The sequence below is a fragment of the Galleria mellonella genome, unplaced genomic scaffold, assembly GCF_026898425.1.
Source record: "Galleria mellonella isolate WM207_F2 unplaced genomic scaffold, CSIRO_AGI_GalMel_v1 utg113, whole genome shotgun sequence".
In the NCBI taxonomy this organism is placed as follows: Eukaryota; Metazoa; Arthropoda; class Insecta; order Lepidoptera; family Pyralidae; genus Galleria; species Galleria mellonella.
The window spans coordinates 96,951-120,349 of NW_026441975.1; the positions used below are offsets into that span (position 1 = coordinate 96,951).

The 23,399-nt window shown below is 33.9% G+C and overlaps 1 protein-coding gene across 1 annotated transcript; it reads left to right on the top strand.

Annotated features, from left to right (window-relative positions):
• The first annotated feature begins 1,446 nt into the window (after positions 1-1,446).
• On the top strand, positions 1,447-22,996 carry LOC113512871 (anaphase-promoting complex subunit 1). Its single transcript, XM_052892962.1, has 24 exons — positions 1,447-1,702; positions 1,881-2,085; positions 3,313-3,645; positions 4,257-5,617; positions 5,693-5,891; positions 6,256-6,425; positions 6,933-7,682; positions 8,197-8,350; positions 8,676-8,867; positions 9,208-9,367; positions 9,533-9,685; positions 10,204-10,447; positions 10,727-10,889; positions 11,135-11,314; positions 11,838-12,008; positions 12,543-12,761; positions 13,375-13,498; positions 14,154-14,355; positions 15,188-15,310; positions 16,672-16,805; positions 17,039-17,144; positions 17,448-17,590; positions 18,055-18,478; positions 19,423-22,996. Exons 1-24 carry the CDS (start codon positions 1,679-1,681, stop codon positions 19,858-19,860), a joined length of 6,372 nt encoding a protein of 2,123 aa, XP_052748922.1. The 5' UTR covers positions 1,447-1,678; the 3' UTR covers positions 19,861-22,996.
• The last annotated feature ends 403 nt before the right edge of the window (positions 22,997-23,399 follow it).

Genomic DNA, 23,399 nt, shown 5'->3' on the forward strand with positions numbered 1-23,399 from the left:
AGTAATATTATCTGATATAGTACAATATTACCACTATTTCACTCTCTCTTAGTAGATTACAGTTACTATTCACTAGTATGAATATTTTTTCAAACATGCTTTGAAATGTGAGCATTATTTTGACAATCTTAGAGATAAATAAAAAATGCCGTACGGGCCAGATACATGCGGGCAGCGGCCGGCAAAAGTTGTATGAAAATCCATATCTGTCGTGTTTTGCGGCCAGATAAATTACTATGTAAACTCATATCTGTCCTTTCATTTAAAAATGGAATGACCTTTTACTTCGATACATGGCTACCAAGGAGGTAACTAATAAAAGGTTTTATTTAAATTTCGAACTGGCTTGCAAATAGAAAGCTGTTTATTGAAAAAAAAAAAAAAAAAGGAACATTATGGCGCGTGAAAAATTATTATTGTTCGTTATTCGTCATTGAACTTAAAAAGTAAAATTGTGTTTTTGATTTCCGCGTATTGTTTGAGAAAAATATTATAGCCTTGGCCACAACTAGGCGTTGATGTACTCACGTATGTGTGCCTCGGCTACGCCTCGGCCCACATTTGCACGTTCATCTATCAATGCCTCAGTTGCTGGCCGCTGCAATAATGTACTATTATATTACTAAAAAAAAACTTTAAATTACCGGGTACGCATACATAATACCACAGTCGTCTAAAATAGCAACGTATGAGTGTCACTGTATATTCTGGAAGACATGTTTACTACATGCCTTACAGAATATACACATTTTCTGTGTATAAAATATAGTTATCATTTTTAATCAGGTTTTCTAATATTATTATTTTGTTAGTTGTCTAAGTGGTCATTTACAAAAAAAAAGAAATATAAAATTAGTGCAGTGCAACGTAAATCCATTTTGAATTTTAAAATTTAATTAATTCTCGACTTAGACAAAAATTCATAAATTTTTATCTTCTATTTTTCTCTAATAGCGAAGACAATTGAAGCATAGGTTAGAGACATCCATTAGTATTTGAGAATTAAGAACTAGGAATTACATAGAAGGAATTATAAAATTAAAAACTGTAAATCATATGGTTGCTTCCTTCTTCTTATGCAAATATAATTAGTAAAAAAGGACGAAAGATACACCATCAGTTGCTATCTTTATCAATTTATAGCAGGCTAGTGTATAAAAAATGTGTATGTAAAATTTTTGTTCATTTACATTACTATATTATATTTTATATATTCGAAACAGTTTATGTAGACAGTATGCAAGCAGATTGTATCCGAATTTGGTATGGTTATTCGACCGTATAACATTTTCTATTATCTAAACTAATTAATTTAATCATTTTTTAATTATTTTCTATTATTAATTAGTATCTAGTTTGGGGTAAAATCAAAATGGTTATCTTGCAACATTAACAGTAACTGTATTAGATGACATTTATTTATTTAAAAAAAAAATGATACTGTCAGTGTTGGAAGTATTGACATTGACAACGAATTGTCCCGATCGGGCTTGTCGGTATATTTCGAAAATTCATTGCTTGATTCTATATTTTGTACTTATTAGTACCACCGCTTGATATTTTGATTTTATGATATACATTTTATAATAATTGGAGAAGCTTTTGCAGCATATCTCTGGTTTTATGCTTACGACCGTGCGTTGATTCGCATATTGCTTCAAATCTGGATGAGAAAACAATGATTGCCGCCTCCGAACCTTTGGTATGTTTATATTATTAATATTTTGGTATTTGAAATCCATTAAAATGCATAAGAAGATCGTAAAATATTTAATTAATAGTACAATACCCATAAGCATTATTTTAATTTAGTTAAGGAAATTCCATTATATTTTATAAAAAAACAAAAAATAGGAGTTTACCAACCCTTTTTATTTTAGGAGTTTGTGCCACATGGCAGAACAGTGTTAATGAAACACCCTGGCAAGATTTACAACAAAGGGCACAATAATTCCCTATCTGAAAATTCACTGCTCTATAAATTAGCTAACTTTGCCATAAAAGATGAGAGCTTATTGGAAGTGAAGGAGGCAGAGGATCAAGAATGGTGGACCGTTCGAGAAGTTTATGCTCGGGATGATCAAGGTAAGTCTTGTTATTCTTTTATTTCTAACTAGTTATTATTAAAAAAAAGTTGTCCATAGAAATTAAGACAAAAATTACCTTATGTTTTAATCTAGGAATTACAAATGAATAATACATGAACAAAAGAAGTATTTAGCTATTCGAGAAGTGTAATTTTACCTATAATTTTACCTGCAATATCTGTAATTGTTAAAAATAAAATTTGGTTACCATTTCACTTTCTTATATTATAAAAGTGTCAGTAAAATAACCCACTTTATGGACACAGTGTTTGTTCTGTTATTTTGTGGCCAACTAATAATAATATTTCTTTTAATAATGAAATAACTTCCCTTAGATATTACTAGTAAAGGTGAAATAAGTAAGTTATTAACATAGTTTGTGACCAATATATTTTCTCCACAAATGCTGCTTCAATAGTGATGAAAAATATATGGAATCATATATATGTAAAAAAGTCATAATTAGAAATAAAACCAATATTTTACAAAAATTATTTTTGTAAAATTATGGTTACAAAATTTAAAGCGATTATTTTTTATAGTAAAATATGTCAAAAATATTTTAATTCACTTAAAACTAAAATATTAATATTTTTTTTAAGTGTGATTAGGTATAATAGAATTATTTTCAAAACTATAGGTTTTACACAAAAACCGACAATTTCATAAGAAAGAGGAGAAAAAATTAACTTGTTCAATTAGCAAATAAATTTTTTTTTCTTTATTTAAAAAATATTGAAAAGTGAATTTTGAAGAACCCTTTCTCACTTTGTACTTATTCATGGTTATGGTTACAAAAATAATTATCAGAATATGCCAGAAATATTTTACACCAAAAATATTTGTTTCTTGCCATAAATTACATTATATTTTTATGTATAATAAAAAATATGGGTGAATTGAGAAACTTCTTTTGTACTTCACTTAAAAACGTGAAACAAATGACCTTTTTTCGGTTATAATTATTTCTTGTTTGCTTTTGAATTTCTTATGTTTATCTACTAGGATAAAAAGTAGCCTATGTCCTTTTCCATCCCTAATATTAAATATATACAAAATTTCACAATGATATAATATTTCTTAGTAACTGGTTAAGCTGTTAAAATGATAAGAGATAATAAATAAACTCACTTTTGCATTTATTATATATATTAATAAGGATTAAGGATTATAATCAACACTATATACTTACAATATATGTTTAAACCATTAAAGTGTATTTTAGAAATTGAAGATGATCCCCCACAATCATCAAAAGACAGTAAATATGACTATGCATCTGACTCATTTCGGCCACCAAGTCGTATCAAAAATGATTTCAATGCTTCAATAAAATCGGAACTTTTATCTGGTGTCAAAAAAATGGAGACAGAATGTCTAAATTCAGCTGGACCATCAAGAAGAAGCAGTGCAAACAGCTCTAGTAATATGTCCAAAAAATTTAATCTTACAACTGGACAGAATAAAAGACTAAACAAAAAACCATTGAATTTTAGAACTGACTGTTCTTATGAAGAGGAATTGTATGTCAAAGGATGTACCGCTGTTTGGTCCAAGGGTAAGTTTTGATATTTAGTTTTAGTTTACTTCCATACACTAATACCATGCAGGAAAGCCACGGTGTTGGTATTTTGACTTCTTTAGTACACCAAAGAAGTTGTCCAAATTTGATATATTAGACTGTATTGTAATATATTGATGTGCATAAAGATGATGATGATGAAGGTAGATTCGGTACTGCATCTTGTTAACTTTGAAAACTGACTTTAACAAATTAGGGAAATTCTGTGTGTTTTGAGATATTGTTGTTTGATTTCCTATAAAATAAGTAATTTTTACTCAAGTATCAGTCATTTTTGTGTGTTTGTGTTACATGCTTTCTTCATTTTTTTTTTAATAACAAATTTAGATAGTATTAATTTAATTGTTTTGCCTTAAGTAACAATATCCAGAAATTACTTAAAATCCTTAGAGAGATCCTTAATCAATTAAGGAGCATGCTTTAGAAGGATATGTGAATGTTGAATATGCAAGGGAAGTACTCATAAATGTAAACAAAGGCAAATGGCCATCTGTAGTCCCCGATAACATCAAAGGAAATTGAAATTATATACAGTAAATCTATGTTTTCCATATAACCATTACAATGATATGAACAAACTATTTCAGGTCTGATATCCGCACCTGCTACAAAACTTTCTGGACCTGAACATAGAGAAACAATAAGTTGTTACACCATGGAAAATCCTATAAAACATGCACATTTTTGCAATTTTCATGTAAATATAAATAACACAATGCTAATTGATGCATTAAACTCCCAAATAGGAGATGTTAAGAAAAACATAAAAATTGAAGATACCACAGAGCATATAGAAACAAACATAATTTCTACCATTCTCTTAATGGATAACAAATGTATGAGAGTGTTTGGAACAGATGGTCGAGAATACATAAACAGTATTCCATTTCAAGTTAAAAAAGTTTGGCCAATGAAATATGGTGTGTTATTAGAAAAGGAAGCAACCCCATTAATTCAAAATTCTTTATTAGCAAACTCTTTCATGAAATTTAATGAATCTCATAATAGCACCTTTTCAAGGTCAAAGTCAAACTTTCCATTTAACATGAGTGCAAAACTACGTGCTGAGTCGATATCAGGTTATGAACAAGATGTCCCTCTGCCCACATGTTTTTCTTTATCTCATCCATTAGATGAAGTAACTCCTATATTGATGAAGTCATCACAAGGTTTGCAATACTACACTGATGGGGATTTACAAATAATATTTGTGAGTACCAACCCAAGCATCGTGCTCTTGTACGACTGGAAGCTAGGTACTCACTCATTATGGAAAATTCGCAAAGCATTACGAGATGAATGTTTAATTATGTGTCCAAATTTAAATGCTTCTACAGGAGTATTCAGTCAATCATGTGATTTTGTGGGTAGCCCAATGCATAGCAATGTGGGTCGAAATGCTACTAGTTGGGTTACTGGTATTGGTAGTCCATACCAATCTAAGAAGGGTCCTAGCACTCCAACTCAATCCTATTCTCGTGTTAATAGCCCTCTGGCAAATATTTTTCATCAACAAGGCATGTCGCCACACGCGTCTATAGGCCAAGCGTCATCTGTATCAATGATGCCCAGTGCTATGACTCAGACACCACCGTCATTGCCCTTATACCCTGATATATGTTTGGATCATATATGGACTGACAGTCAATCAATTCGACGAGATCATATAGAAGGTAGATCTGATCTGAAATCATTTCTGCATACAGATTTAGTTGGACATGATTATTTATGTAACATGGTGAAAGTGAATGGTGTCAGCCGACTTCAAATTATGAGGTTACAGAAATCCCATTCACATGGACAGTCATCCAAAAACAACATCATTGTCGGTTCCGTATCATCAGTATTAGCAAAAGACGCTGTGGTGTTAGACAACTTGAAAATGATAGCATTGATTGATGAATCTGGTAATATAATTTTACAATCGGGCAATAATTTTGTTGGCAAGGTATGTAACTTAAAATTATGATTTTTATTTCCTTATTGTTTAAGTATTTTATTCACCAATTAAACTATATTCTAGGTTCATGTTGGCGGCGTGCTAGCTCGTTTAATAGACTCGCCTTACACTAGACGATCCACTTTCCAGTCGCCATTCCCAAGGCGCAGTAGTTTGTTGCCGAGCCGCTGTACTGATGCGAACTTTGATGATTCCGCTTTACATCTCCTCTCACCGGTCCCTCACAGTTCTGTTCCTAGGATTGAACAGAAAGAAACTTTAGGTAAGTTCTTATTCAGATTTTGTCTTATTTGTTGTCAAAATTATCATAAAACTGACTGTTCATAGATATATGTATGTAAATTATATGTAATATTCCATTAGAATGAGTAGTAATGTCCTCACAAAATTGTTCCTTTTTTGTAATAGGTAATCATCTTCCTAAATTACTACCTATTGCAAGAAAGAAACAACGAATTTGATCTAATCCTGCAAGCTTCTGTCATGAACCAATCGCCTATCAATCAATTTGTATAATATCTCTTAAAAGAGAGGAACTACTTGGTCCTCTATCTCTAGATTATTTATTTCTTAAATAATTTAGTTAATGGAACACATTTTAGGTTAGTATATATGTGTATGTACAGGATTGAGCGGTTTGTGTGACGCGGCGGGATCCCGTGTAACGTTACAGTTTGGCGCTGATGGCGCAGAGGGTCTGTACCGCATTTCGCTACCAGTACTCTCCTGCGCTACTCTTGTAGCACGCTGTTGCGATGCGCTTAGGGCAATACTGCCCAAGGATATCGCCATGCAGGTAAATTGTTCTATTTGTTTTGTATTATACAAGTGCACTCTAATTTTCATATTTCATTATGAGCTAATATTACAAGCCTGCTATCGTCGGTATTACGTGTCCAAATCCAAAATTGAGCAACACGATTATAGATAGAATATTAAAATTCTAATTTAATATTATATCACTTCCGTGTTGAGACATTAAATATTTTTGTATAATTAATTTTACGTTTCTTAATAATAATTTAAAAAGAGATCTCATGATCAACATTTCTCATAAGAAGTCTATGTTTTAAATGACCATGTTCTTTTAGACGTAGTACATATCAGTAAATACTGATATGATTAGATATGCTTTGTTAATATTACAAAATTATTTAAAAGATTAGTTATTGAGTTTTATGTGAGTTCATCACAGCAAATAATAGCATTCCGAACCCAGCAGTAGAATAATTAAAGATGATAATTCAAAAGAGCTTAAAAACAAGACTGTTTCAATAAAGAGATTTGATATTATTTTCTGCAGGTCATAATAAAATGGTATGGAGTTCGCAATGCACCAGGCACTCAAGATCTTACTCCAGAACAGGAATGGTCAATGTTTGCCAATCTTCTCTTCTCTCTTATGGGATATGATGTCGAAAAGTTGACCCAGACCAAACAAAACGACGATCAAGTCGAACACACAGAAGTGGCGACGAAAAAGCAAAGAACTTCTAGTGATGGGACACATGAAGACTGGGATTATTTGCTGAATACTAAAATGCATAAAGTCATTGGAAATTCCTTAGTATCCATGTTACATTTACATCCGATCCAGAGTTCAGAAAGCAGACAGACAAGAAATTCCAAATCAAAAAGTAATGTTGAAATGGAAAAGACAACACAATTCAATATAAATTCATTGCTTTTTCCATATACTGTCCAAGTATTATTCGCATTTCATTTGGTATACGAAGAGATAAAATTAAACACACTGCTGTGGACTAATTTGAAGCCCTTATCAAGCTTTTTATATCAAATATCGAAAGATTTAAGATTGGACAGCTATATCAATCATTATTGGCTAGATTTTCCAACAGAATTTAATCTCGATTATGATCAATCGGATTCGCAGATGTCGGATCAAGTCTTGAATAAGCTAAGCCAACCATCATATTTTAGCCGAGATCCACCTAATGTGTTTAGTTATTTGAACTCGATGTTAAAGGATATAGATGTTGGTTATTACCCATATCTCGTCGACGTTAATAACATGTCGAAGGACATAATTGAGGTTAGTAAACTAACTCAGGCTTTTTACAAAATAATTTAAAAAAACTGTCTAATGAATGAAGTTAAAAAAAAACTATTTAAATGATTAAATATTATATAGTGGCTGTAAAAATATTTATTTGTAATTTATTGTAATGAAATTTATTACTAGTTATTACGTTGGCCGTGTGGTCTCAGCATACAGAATACAGGGTGGCCTACCCTTTCCTTTTCTGTGGGTGTCGTAAGAGTCAACCAAGGGAGGGTGGGGAATGGGCAGCAGTGTCTCTCTTAAAACTTCTCCTAAGGCTAACTACGGTTGCCAATCCGCGTGCCAAGCGTGGCAACTACTGGCAAAACCCTCCATAGGGGAGACTTATGTTCAACAGTGGTCAGTTAAAGGCTGATATAATTGATAACACGTTACACACGCTTGTCACAAGACGTCTAAACATACGAATTACGATCTGATTTTGATATATATTTTTCCATCATATTTTTCAATTATGATAATGATGATTGAATACTGGCTACAGGTGCTGACGGTAGTGGAGTGCGGCCGCAATGCGGGTGTACAAACGATGTCAGGGCGCGAATCGATGGCAGCGTGTAGCACACCGCGCACTCGGCGCGACTGTGGACAGCGTGTTTCTCCGCACTGCCAAGCTGTGCGAATTGTATGCGACAGAGGTAAACATCTATCTTCGTATCTTCTCAAGGTTCCTTGTGAGGTAGACAGACAACTAAGTGCCAATTTTGTTTGCCTGTGAACTGTATTGACCAGTAATGTGACAATGGCCATTATGTTGCTTTGCGCAAATGAAATGACAAGTTTCATTCAATGATTTATCGTTTCTTAAACTGGTCCTTTTACACAGACTATATGTGTGTGTGCCATATTTTAACATAACATCTTGTATAGATACAAGAGGTTCTGAAACATTTATGTATATGTATAACATATATGTAGATACATATAAGATATGTGATAGATTGGTACTTTTCTGTTACTCAGGTATAACTTTACGGGACATAGACAATTTACCTCCTGCTATCGGTCTAGTGATGTTAACAATATTCAGTCGGTGCAAAAGTGAACCACCTGTGGACTGGCCGCGAGAGGCTTTCAAGCTCGTGATGAGGGAGGATTTGTGTTTACAATCTGAAATTGCTGACACTATTAAATCAACATCAGAATATATGGAGAGTGAGTAGAACATATTTATGACTAATTCAATTTTATATTTTTACCCATATTGACAGATATATAGACAATTTTTAACACTAAATTTTATACCTGTTTATTACATTGTTTATTTGTAATGAGTAAACTCAAAAACTACATAATCAATTTAAAAAAAAATCAGCTAATTTACTATATTTTATTTAAAAAAAGGTTGAATCTTGGGCACATAGTGTAGATATGTAAAACATATGTGCTAAAAATTATAGTTTTACATATAAATAATTCTGTGGAAATGGATTGCGAGGATATCCTTGGGATTCTAGACGAAATAATAATTTACATTATTCAAACTTTCCTCTAGCTTTAGCATTAGAAGTGCTTGAGAAAGAGACAGCATATTCCTTGAACAGCAACAGCATGGAAGAACATGCAAATACCAAGAGTGAAGAAAATGATTCAATAACTGGTATGGAACATCTAAACTCGAGGCTCCTGGCTTTACTTTACCCAAGGGATCACAGGTAAATTAAATATTTTTTTACAAATTAAACATATATTTTTTTTATCATGCCCATTATATAGAAGTAGCTACTATCCACGATTGCGTTATCATCTAATCCAACCTTTCTATATTGAATATAAGGAGGGTCATATTTTTACAATAATTTGATTTTTGTTTTGTATAGAATGACAGAAGTATTCAATTTGCTGCAATCGTCGATACCAGTTACTATTAATCTGACGCAAAGACCAGAAGTATCAGATCACGATTTCATTGAAGAACAAGAGAAATATCTTTTTGCAATTAGCACGCGTACAATGGCTCTACCAATTGCGAGGTATGTATTATAAAACAATTTTATTTATTTATATGATTTTGGATATTTACATTTAATAAATAGATTATAACAAAAGTGTTCACTAGCTGACTAATCTCTTAAAGGGATTTCTTCCAGTCAACTTGCGAACTTGGAAGGAGAAAGAATATTTTTTTTAATTATTACATTGCGTGCCTATCGAGTCGCTGAGCGTGCCGCGACTTTGTGAGAGTACAGTACAGTACAGTAGTGTAGCTCGGCTTGCGCGTGCGTGTGTGTGCAGGGGCATGGTGACGGTCCGCACGGCGCCGTGTGCACCCACCGAGCCGCTGAGCGTGCCGCGGCTGTGTGAGAGTAGAATACAATACAGTACAATAGTGTAGCGCGGCGTGCGCGTGCGTGTGTGTGCAGGGGCATGGTGACGGTCCGCACGGCGCCGTGTGCACCCACCGAGCCGCTGAGCGTGCCGCGGCTGTGTGAGAGTAGAATACAATACAGTACAATAGTGTAGCGCGGCGTGCGCGTGCGTGTGTGTGCAGGGGCATGGTGACGGTCCGCACGGCGCCGTGTGCACCCACCGAGCCGCTGAGCGTGCCGCGGCTGTGCGTGGCGGGGCGCGGGCCGCCGCCGCGCTGTCCGCCCATCAACCTGCCGATCACGGAGCCGTCGCCGCACTCGCTACTGTGGCCCGCCTTCCACAACGGGGTCGCCGCTGGCCTCGCGCTTGTGCCCATGACCGGCGCCAGCATCGACTCCAGTTGGATCATTTACAACAAGCCAAGGGTAACTAACTATTATCATTCTAAATCGTTTCTCCGCACTAGTTAGATAGAAAAAAATTATTGCCATCAGCTTCTATCTTTGCATACTTGTATTGATTTGTTTACTGTCATATTCTTTGATCTTTGTATTTTCACACCACCACAACCTTTACATGCATTTTGGTCCTTCGAGCCGGACATGAATTAATAACCTGTCGATACATTTTTATAAATCTATCTGATCTTGTTTATAATACAGTTTATAATATCAAATGAATTGACAGATATTTTCACTAAACAGGGTGCAACAGAAATGTCAACAGAACATGCCGGTTTCCTAATGGCGCTGGGCCTCAACGGCCACTTGAAGGATATGCCGTTCATGAACATGTACGAGTATTTAGTCAAATGTCATGAGATGATCAGCATAGGATTACTACTGGGACTTGCTGCTACATATAGAGGTTATATCTCATACAGTACTATGTATAATAAAAAAAAATATCATCATGACTCTTAATCTAGATTTGATCTAATAATAGTACTAAAGTACCAATTCAATTTAAAATTCCTATTAACTTAATATATTGTGACAAAGCATCAGAAATTTTTCTAATCATTAAAGGCTAAATTTTCAGAGCAATCTCAGTTACTTTGAGATACATATTTCATTCCCATTCAAACATTTTTTTTTTCGTGTTTTTCTCAGGGACTATGGATGTGCAAGCGACAAAAATGATGAGTATCCATTTAGAGCCATTGCTACCGCCAACATCCATCGAACTTGACATCCAGCAGAATATTCTCGTGGCGGCATTGCTAGGTGTCGGCCTTATATACCAAAACACAGGCCATACACATTATGCGCAAGTGCTGCTTAACGAAATTGGTAAGACATTTTAAAACCTCTATAAATATTCCTTAGGTGAGTTTCCTAAATTAGTGTTTTTTATTTGTAATCATGTGATATGGGTTTCCATACAAGGTATTTGGTGGATGTTCCGTTATTTTAAAAGTTTAGGAACCCCTGGTCTAGTGTTATAAGCATATCGTTTATACTAGCTTATATTGATTCGATACGATGAATTCGGTTACAAGTGTTTTTCTTAAAATTTGAGAAAAATATGTGAATTTCATCAGAGTTGGAAAAAAAATCGAATTTATCACATTATTTGTAGCAAATAAGTTTAAGTCGAATTTCATATTTTTATATTATGTAACTAGCTTATCCGGAAATTGTTCTTTAGCATCTTACCGTTACCAGAATAAATCGGAAAAACAAAAATTAAGCTTTAACATTTTTCCAGAATTTTTTCTCAGTTTCACTGAATATTTATTATATTATAAATAGATATACAGTGTCTGGCCTGCACTTTCTACTCTTTAGAAATATTTTTTATTATCCCATCTAGGTAAACCACCGGGTCCTGAAATGGAGAACTGCGTGGAACGCGAGGGTTACGCTTTAGCGGCGGGGCTAGCGCTAGGTTTCGTGTGCGTCCGCTCCGGACACCAGGCGCCCGAGCACATCGCACAGCGCCTGCGCACGTACATGCTCGGCGGGGACAAACTGCCGCTCACTGGTAATTCTTTATTTCTAATTCTTTATTTTATTTCGACTTTTCATCTCTTGCATAGTTTTTAGGATTTTGCTACCTTACTCGTTTCTTACCGGGAGCAAGGTGTTGTCGGTAATGCGGATTACCAGTTCCATTGCTAGTAATATGCTCTGTCAGGTTGACCTCCACGCGGTTCCCTCTGAATGGGCTAACTGACTTTTCATCTCATTTGTCATTCCTCAGTGTTACCCCACCAACGTATACCGTTAGCCGTTAGCATCCATTGTTATCCATTAAAGAAAACTCGTTTATTACTATATACTGGAAATGAAATTACTTGGGATATAATAACAAAAAAGTGTAATATAAAAACGGAAATGAAATTATTATGTTACATCACGCTCACATCATGTCTTTAAAGTTACCAAATACTGAAATGAGCAAACGAATTACCCATTCAACAATTCATACTGTCTAGAATAAGATTATCAACAATCCACGTTTGGCTTATTTACTTATAAGACATTAAAAATCACGCATATTTTGTATATGTTTTAGGCGCTCAAAAAGAGAAATACAAGCAGGGATCATTCGCAATCCGTGAGGGGGCAACAGTGAATTTGGATGTGACGTCACCAGGCGCTACACTGGCGCTAGGGCTCATCTACCTGCGATCCAACTGTGCTGCGCCCGCCTCGTGGTTACAGTCGCCACGTACTGCCTACCAGCTCGACTTCGTGCGCCCGGATCTGCTCATGCTGAGGATTATAGCTAGAGGTCGCTAACCCTATACTCTCTTTTTCTCTAACACTCTATTCTTATTTTTCTACTTGCACTCCAATTATATTGTACTCGATTCCTCGCTGTCTTATTCCTTTGTATCTACTAGCACTCCAACTGTGTCACACTCGATACCTTACTGTAATCACTATACATCATGTACCAATTTAACTGCGCGTGTCCGCATGTGGTTATGTTGAGAATGATAGTTAGAGGCCAGTGATCTAATATCTCTTTTCAGTCTTTAACTGTCCACTGCTGATCATAAGCCTCCTCCTTGAGAGGTTTTGCCAGTTGTTGCTATGCTGGGCAGGTGAATTGGCTGCAATTAGGCTTTGGATTTGTTTTAAGAAGGGCGCTACTGTCCATCTCTCGCTCTCCCTTAGTCGCTTCTTACAACACCTACAGGAAAGGAAGGGGTGGCCTATTCTATGCCGGGATCATACGGCAACTTTTCACTTATCTACTTGTAATCTATACCTACTACACCTTTCTTTATTTTATTTTTTTAATTAAGTAAATTTAAGTATAAGTATTTTAAAATATTTTTATTATCCTAGTGCCTAATTCAGAATGCAATTTTAATTGTTTATCCAATGATGTGTTGCAGGCCTCGTCTTATGGGATAGTATTGAAGCAAGTGAAGAATGGATCGAAGATCAAGTACCGTCAACCATAAAACCTTATTGCTTTGTCAAACCAACAGACGATAGCATAGATTATGAAGCTATGAAGTAAGTTTCTGCTTTATAAAATGATAATCATTATGACTACAGCTATTTGATTTATTTGCCTTCAACATTAGGATAAGTTTTTCTACCCCATAAGGAACCTCGAAAAATAAATTATTGTTAGGTCGGCATTAGTTCAAACTGTAATAGGTTAAAAATTTAAATAAATAGTGTTCATTAAATTTGTGTGGCAACATTGCTATAAAAAACAATTAAACATTTTTCAATATTTCTTAATAATCTTGATTGATCATTTAAAAAGTGCTCTGCTACCGAACATAAAATAACTTTATTTATATATAATATGTATACTGTTTATGTGTTTATTTCATATTAAGTAAGTATAATTGTGTTTCACAAAAAAAAAAAAAAAAAACTTCAATTGTTCAGAACCAGTTTTAATTTATAAACTGTATTGATTTTGATGAAATTTCTGTGACACCCATCTGAAACTATATCAGATAATTTTACTAACTCTTACAACACCTACGGGAAAGTCCACCCCATTGGGTGGGACTCCTCTAATGGGGAATGGTTTAACAATGGGCAGTCAACGGCTGATATAATGATGAAACAAATAATCAAATCTTTCCTATTTATAATATGAGTATAGATATAGATGAGAGAATACTAACGTGTGTTTGTGTGCGGTGTACAGCCAGGCGTACTGCAACATAATAGCGGGCGCGTGCTTCGCGATGGGACTGCGGTTCGCGGGTTCGGGCGACGAGGACGCGCGCGACGCCGTACTACACTTCGCGCGACTGTTCCTCACGCTCTCTGGCAAGAGTATCGCTGAACTGGCCGGACGGTCCACGCTTGAAACCTGCCTCTGTGTGTGTCTACTCGCCGCTGGCATGGTCAGTCCACACTTCTTTACTTAAGCTGGTAGTTAGTACTTTTTATGTGTTAAATAATAAGGAATAATTATGATATATAACTTTTAATAGGCGGTTTCTGTTAGAAATATCATAAGAATATATAGCCAAGAATTGATTCTCTTGTGACAATAATGATAAGTAGTTTGGCGAATTCGAATTCGAAGGGGGAAAATGGTTTTCGAGAGGGTGCAGGCAAGCGGGGTAGAGCAACCCACTTCTTTCTCCTTTCACGTCCTTAAATGAAATGACAATGTCAAGTGTACTGTGTTATTTATCTGGTACTGTTCATGTCTACAGGTGACCTTTACGACTTTCCATCAAGTGGGCAGTCAGCTTGTTTGCTACTGTTGCATAAAAAAAAAGTATTGTAGAAAATCCCTGAATGTAAATGGCGTAGAATCGTACTATTTTGATGAAATGGGAGGAGGGTATGGACGATAGACGGTTTTTTTAATGCATGATCATAGGATAGTAACACCTCCTGCGCAGATACACATTATTAATAACACTTCTCCCCGATCGATGGAGGGTTTTTTATTTTAATGAGTGAAGATGGAATAGTAGCCCCACCTGCGCTATACGCTGTCGCTGTACGCTGGTGAAATACGCTGGCGGGGTACCAGTGAAGGGTGACAGGTGAGGATGAAGGCAGGTCAGTTAGCCCATATTGACCAATTGAACAAGAATTAACCACTATGGTATCCAGGGAGAATCAAGTATTAAACTTGTTAAATCTCATTACTAACAATCCCTGTCCCCCTGTGGATGGAGGGTGTGTAACGATGATAATGATGTGAGCGTTGTGGCGCAGATAATGGCGGGTCGCGGCGACGTGTGCGTGCTGCGCGTGTGCCGGCGGCTGCGCGCGCGCCTGCCCGCCGCCGCGCCCGCGCCGCGCGCCGCCGCCGCGCCCGCGCTCACGCACGGCGGACAGGTACGCGCGCGAGAACATGGACAATACTACATTACTGCAGCGGCCAGCATTGATGGACGAACGTGCAAATGTGGGCCGAGGCGTAGCCGAGGCACACATACGTGAGTCCATCAATGCCTAGTTGTGGCCAAGGCTATAATATTTTTCTCAAACAATACGCGGAAATCAAAAACACAATTTTACTTTTTAAGTTCAATGACGAATAACGAACAATAATAATTTTTCACGTGCCATAATGTTCCTTTGTTTTTTTTTTCAATAAACAGCTTTCTATTTGCAAGCCAGTTCGAAATTTAAATAAAACCTTTTATTAGTTACCTCCTTGGTAGCCATGTATCGAAGTAAAAGGTCATTCCATTTTTAAATTAAAGGACAGATATGAGTTTACATAGTAATTTATCTGACCGCAAAATACGACAGATATGGATTTTCATACAACTTTTGCCGGCCGCTGCCCGCATGTATTGTACGGCAATTTTGATTTATCTCGAGGAAGATTGTCAAAATAAATCTTACATTTCCAAGCATGTTTGAAAAAAATAAATACATGCTGATTATTTTTACTATTTTAAGGTCAATTAGTTTAATGGATCTAGTTAATCTAGTTAGCCAACCTGTCTGTCAAGCATGGCAACTACTGGCGATACCCTCCAATAGGGGGAGGCCTTTATTCAGCAGTGGACAATTAACATCTAATATGATGATGTTGATATAATGAATCTAGCTAGAATTAAGTGTGCTGTTCACAGTCTACCTAACTACATAACTTAAATAATAAAAAAAATCACATTTTTCACATAATTATGTTTTTTAATATTTATATTTTTAAAAGCAATATCATATAACCATCAGAAAAATTTTATACACGAATTTGACGAAAATATATCTTAATTATAATGAATTTCTACATTTGTTATTTTTTTGCCTCGTTTATATAGTAGCATTTCCAATCTTCTGATATGTAAGTATATTGTACTACGTCTATGGATATATCTTAAAAATATATAGATGGATAAATTAAGAACTTGTATTGAGATATGTTTTTAATGTATAACCCTGCATTTAGTTATCCAAAATTAATTAGTAGAGTGAAAAAAAACAAGTAACTGAATCCACTATGATTTAAATCCACATCTCCATTCTATTCTCGCGTGCTAGTTCATAAAAAAAAAAACTAAAATGTTCTGCAAACCTGTTTTAACTATTATAGAGTGTTTTGTCACTGTCTAACAAATTAAGAAGACACATAAAACATCCTCATTCTAATTTATTTATTTATTTTTATATTCCATATGTAGGTCGTCAATTTGTTTGTTATTCCGAATAGAAATTTTCTTACAAATAAAAATGTATTTTTCCAGATGGCAGTTCATTGCACTATTGGACTATTATTTTTGGGAGGAGGTCGGGCTACATTAAGCACGACACCCACTGCAATAGCGGCTTTGGTAGCCGCCTTTTTCCCCAAGTTCCCTACACATAGTGAGGACAACAGGTAAACAATGTTTTCATTAACATGCATAACAGATAACTTCATTTGCGCGATTTAAACTTGTTGATTGACCATACGAACACAATATCGTAAATATACTAACTTTCATTAATGATCAGTTGAACTATTAAGGCATTAAGAAATAACAAATAGGCAAACAAATAAACCCATTATCGTAATCACAATAATAGTAAGAATACGTAAGAAAAAATCTATAAAGGTTTTAATTCTTGCAGATACCATCTACAAGCCTTCAGGCATTTATATGTGTTAGCAGTTGAAGCTAGACTAATATTGCCGCGTGATCTTAGTACCGGGAAACTATGCTACGCTCACATACAGGTATGACACCTTGATTCACTAATTACTTTTAAGCGCCCTCTAGTGTAAAAAGATTTTAGGTTTCTTACTTCATCAACTTAAACAATTAATTTCGAGCAAACTGGTTCCTGTATTCTTAAATAGTATGCAGTTTATTATATCATATATTTCCAATGGGGGCGATAGTGTCTGATGTAAAGTAGTAACTGCTTATATGTGAACATCACAGAATATACTGTAGCACCTATCTATATACTTTCTTTCTTTCGCTCTCTCTGATTACTTCATAAGAGACTTAGCGTCGTAATATTGTCTTATTACTAGGTAATAGACCTCGAAGGCGCTGTAAAGGAAATGAAGGCGCCGTGTATTATACCTGAGTTAGATAAACTGAAAGAGGTCAAAATCAATGACCCGAGATACTGGCCTATAACGTTCCAGAGAGACCGCAACTGGGATATGTTGAAGTGAGTATTTTTAAATATTTAATCTGTTTAAAAAAAGTTTGTTAATTTTTGTGTACCTATTTTTTATGCTATATCTTCAGTTATAAACCTCATCTGAATAATTATTTTTAATCTGAAGGATTTGATATTAGAATCATATCAATTTTGTCTTGATTTTCATTGAATTAGAAGCTATCAATTAAGTTATTATAATTTTGTAATTTCATAACAAAATTCGAACAAATAGTTCAACTCTCGACAGATAGACAAATCGTAAACGAATCTATAGATAGAAACATTATCTCTATTGCAAGTGTGAGAACAAGACAGCAACATCCAGAATCGTGTTCTTTGTTACTGTCAGTGTGGTATCATAATATATAAAAGATGAAACTAGGATGACTACATTTTTTAATAACAAATAAATAAATATATAAATAATTCAATTAATTCACGTAATTCTTAAAAGTACTTATATGTTACAGGACATTCCTTGATTATACATGGTGTATTGATATAAAGCAACGCGCCGGATGTCTGTCATACCTAGATGACCCTCAAGGCTTCCTCACCATATTGGCTCAAACATTAACACTCGACAAGTCCAACATTTGGTCGGCGACACCTGAAAACATAGACTTATTCTCAAACGACGAACAAATCCAGAACTTTATTAAACATTATTTAATAAAAGACACCAACATTGAATCAAACATATGTGGAGACTGTTTGTTGATATCGAAAAAGCGGAAAGGTGTTAAAAACGAGCCGTTCATGCCTAGACAGTGTCAGTGCAGAAAGTACAGTAAGGAGGACCAAGAGCATGCCCAGGCACTTAGTATGGTCACCTATGAATGTGTAGTCAAAGACATACTATGCGCTCTGCCTATATGGACGACATTTTTGAAGGTATAGTAACAATACATTGTAATTGTGTAAAAAAATAATTACCTGACTAGAACCGAGTATTAAAATACAGGTTTTATGTATTATGGAAATGTGTAAAAATAATTAAATTTTTACAATTTATTTGATATCATCATATCAGCTGCTAACTGTCCACTGCTGAACATAGGCCTCCCTCATAAGTTGGAGGTTTTGTCAGTAGTTGCCACATTTGTTAATTGATATGTTACACCAAATATAATATATATATAATATATAAATTTAAGTTGTTAACTACATCGTTTATTACTGTATTTGATTTGCTTTAAGATTTTTTTTTAGATAAGCCCACACGTAGGTAGCATGGTAGTTACACTTCCTCCACATTGTCCTCTAATATGCTCGAGGGAAGGCGTGTCAAGTGAACTTATCCCGCAATTGTAACAGACAGCAAATATCTCTGACTACCCCATCAGAGATTAAAGTTTTAAGCATAATTCATGTTTGATACTAACTTAGGAATTGTGAGCAAGTCATAACATAATACTTTGGATTCACTTAAATATACATTATAACTCCCATGGAAGTGATGTATTGTTTCAATATAGAAAATCCATCGTTTCTTTAATTTTAAAAACTCTATGAAATGAATGTTTCATATATTTTTTTTTATATTTGAACTTGTTATACTTAAGCTGTGTTGCCCTTATAATATATATAAATAAATACCACTGGACACAGCGCCATCTAACTCCAAACTCAGCAGAGTTTGTACTATGCGCGCGCTGGATAACATATAGTCACACTTTATTTTTTTATTGTAAAGACTTATTTCATGCATAGAAAATACTCAATCAATATTAATATGTACGGGGATCGAACTCACAGTCTACATTACACTATCAAGTCATAAAATAGGATAAATATTTTTGTATCGTTGCCTTTACATTTATTTTATTCTATTCTAGATTATAAAAACAATGAAAACAGATCCGTCATCGTATCACATGTGGCAAATAAAACTATTGTTATCACAAGTTGAAAATCACAATAGAAGAACAATGAACGAAATGAAAGTGGACGGACAAGACGTGTTAAACGAGCCGCTAATATCAACAGAGTTTACATTAGCCATCAAACAGAAAGTTGCCAGCATACTCGACAGTTGGGAAGATAAAATAACGCCGTACCTGAGAAAGTATTTAGGGTTGCCGAGCAGTAGAAAAATTAATGCCTGCGACGAAGAAACGAAGAAGATATTGAGTGCTTTCCTCGTATATAATGATTTGCCGAAAGGTGTACTGAACAGTTTTGTTAGTGATAACGAATTAGAAGTATTGCTCGGTCTCGAGCAGCATAATTTGAGCGCGGATGCTATAAATAAAATTGAAGCGCTGCTTAGATGATTGAGGTCCCTGTCGAGAGGTTATGTGACGCGTTCTAGGTGTCACGGAGACTGTGTTCATGATTGGTGTTAGAAATAACATTTGTTGTCTGTTATAGTGTTACTAGCTTTTACCCGCGAGTTCATCTACGTGCACCAGGATAATGTTGTTTAACCAGGATTAAAAGTAGCCATATATTCTCTATCCCATATAGTATGTGTATACTGAATTTCATAGTAATTGGTTAAGCCATTCAGGCGCTAAGAGGTAACAAACAAACTCACATTTATAATATTAGTAAGAATTAAACAATTCACAATTCAGAGTTTAAATTAGCAAATGTAATACTTGAAATATGTTATTTGAATGATGAGATATTAATTTTATTTGTTTTGTACAAAATGAATACAAGGATAATTATAAAAATACTTTCGTAAACTTTAAGATTATATCATATATACAGTTTTATAAGAAAAGTAACTTTTATGGAGTTTATGTATACAATAATATTGATATTATATTAATAAATATATAATAAAAATATTCTGCGGAACAATATGTTTATAAAATAAGGGGCATATTTAATGTATAAGTTATATATATTATAAACTAAAAATATATTTAAATTTGATATTCTGAATAGATTTATTACTTTTATATAATAATTGAATAATGAAAATTATATTGCATACGTTTTATAGATGTCCAATGTAAAATCCTTGCGATCAATATGTTGTGTGTCAACGTGAGTTACCCAATCACTGCATAATTTACAAACTAGTTTCATGTCTGTTAGCAGTAATTATAAAAAAAAGCGAGCATAAAAGATCATGTAAATATCGCAGTGTCACAAACTTTTCTGCCTGAAAAAATCACATCTTTCAATAATAATAATAATAATTCATATCTATTATAAAAAACAGCACTAAAAATAATAGCCTTTATTTATTTAAGGCTAACAACATGTGACAATTACACAATTAAATAAATAATTTATTAGCCAATAAAGTTAGAACAAATACATACAATACAGGTGAAGGAAATACATAATAAGAAACAATACTATTGAAAACTACAGCAGCATTATCAATAATAAGGTTCAGAAATTAACAAAGCTATTCTGCATTGTACTATTTAAAAATATCACCTATAACGCTATTTCTGTTATTGATAGACAAGCAGATGAAGATTAGGTTAAGTAATAATACATAGCACGTTTACGAGAGAAGATTTATCTATAAAAAAAAATCTGTAATATATTGTTTATTACCTTAATGATAACCGTTACACTTTATACCAAATAGCTGCTTAAGCTTCTTATTACAAAAGTATAATAAGAAATAAAGATTACAAATTCAAATCATCTTTTTTCAAATAGACTTGTTTACAAGCACTTTTAAATTGTCTTCTTTTTTTTTTTAAATCTACTACAGGGTTCGGAAAGTTGTTATTGTTGAGAAGAGCCCGCAAGAATTTCAACAGTTACTCTTTTAAATCTCTTAACATTATGTGTATTTATTTAATTGTACTATTTCTAAAATTACATGGTCATTAAAAAGCCCGTGCAACAATAATAAACTTATTATAAATACAAACAATTACAAGAAAATATTACACTGAGACAACAATGAGTGGTCTTACAGCTAAGAGTGATCTCTTCCAGGCGATCCTTGAAGAGTTTGACTGGAGGCACGAAACTCTCCTTTCTTTTTAAATAAATATAGAAATATATATACATAAATGAATATATAAATGTACATTTTAAAAAGTACTAAATCGATTATATTCAAATTTTCACTAATTCCTACATAGAGTAGTTATCAGAAAAGAAAAAAAAGGTGTATGAGCATGGAACATAACAATATTGAATGTGTTGTATATAAACTGAGTTATTACACTTAAAATAAGTAGTATAAGCACCCATTGGAATTCTGTTTTGGACGTATCTACGTACACTGTCAAAAATTATCTAAAACATTAAGCATGATTTATTGATAAAATATCGATCACAAAAAAAATTATAAAAAGTTTGCTATAACATGCTAGTATATACAATATATACATTTAATATAATAAACTGTATTAATACTTAGTACTAAACATATAAATAACTTTCGCGATCGTGTCTTGAAGTATATAAAGTATAATTTTCAATGTTATTACACTACGTAAAATAAAACAATACTTATTACCTTGTATCTAAAATTATGATACATAAAAAGAGATTAGATAGGTTATTATCGAATTAACCTTTTCAAGGGCAATCTATTTAATTATATTCACAATCGGTTGAATGGAGTATTTAATAGCCTTTACTTTGTACTTTGTCTATGACATTATGACGATTCCAAAGAGTTTTTTTTTATTCTGTTCAATTAATAAATAATTAATGTGTGTTGTATTTGTTTATTTGTAAAGATATTTGATTGTATGTACGATTTAAATTAATGTGAAAATGCTTTAGTGGTTAGAATTAAGAGTTTTTCATACGACGGGAATATCCCACCATTGTCCATTTTTTAATTTATCGCAAATGGTATATTTTATATGCGTAAAACGAAACGCGTATTTAAACTGGTTTAAAGACCCCAAAAATATATATGACAATGGCGTGGTATCTCCGCCTGCGCTAACTGTATACACTGGCTGGGGTATCAGTGAGGGTTGATAGATGAGGATGAAGACAGGTCATTTGACCCATCGTGACAGAATCCACAAGAATAAACTGCGATAGTTTCCAGTGAGAACCGTGTGGAAGTCGACCTGATAGGGTATATTACTAGCAATGACGCTATTAGACCAAATAACTAACAATCCCCACAATTAGTTCTATTAGTGTTGATTCAAATATTATAACTGTGACTGAATTATAAACGTATATAAGATACGCCATCTGCGTCAAATGTTTGCGTCTTTTAGCTAATTATAAGAAGATACGAGTAGACACAAAGTAAAAAAAAAAGTTTTAACGGTGAATTTTTTTTTAATTAGCCAAAATCATTACACTTGTTCTTTTTCCACGCCATAATTGTGGTTTTGTATAAGAGTCCAAATAGCCAGAGCCAAGACGACATCTTTATAACCTTGAAAACCTATCTTTCTGGGGGGAAAGGGATTGTTAGTAATGGAGATTGAGAATCCCATTGCTAGCAATATACCCAACATATATCATGATGGGAGCCTGTTTTCATCCTCATCGATCACCCTTCACTGGTGCCCCGCCAGCGTATCCCGTTAGCGCAGGTGGGGTTACGGTTCCATTTTCTACCAATAAAAGAAAACCTATCTTTCTATCTACGAACATATATCTCAGATTCGTTATCATGTATGCACATTTTGCTTGTAGGTTGCATTCCGAAAACATCCCTCATTTTTGATATAAACAACTTGATCTTTTTCTAGAATTTGTAAAAACTAATTAATAATTTTAAAAAGAAAAAGTTAAGTATCAATCGAGCAATGTGATATTTTGCATTAATCGTATCAAAACAAAATAAACCAAATTATAATGAAGTATTTTTTTTATTTAAATACCTTTAAAGTATAATTTTCTATTAAAT

What these genes read in the sequence shown, in the direction of transcription:
- LOC113512871 (XM_052892962.1), top strand. Translation starts at nt 1,679, where the DNA reads ATGATTGCCGCCTCCGAACCTTTG. An exon ending in GCTGAGGATTATAGCTAGAG is followed by an intron (nt 12,762 to 13,374) that starts GTCGCTAACCCT and finishes GATGTGTTGCAG; the next exon opens with GCCTCGTCTTATGGGATAGT. An exon ending in ACACATAGTGAGGACAACAG is followed by an intron (nt 16,806 to 17,038) that starts GTAAACAATGTT and finishes TAATTCTTGCAG; the next exon opens with ATACCATCTACAAGCCTTCA.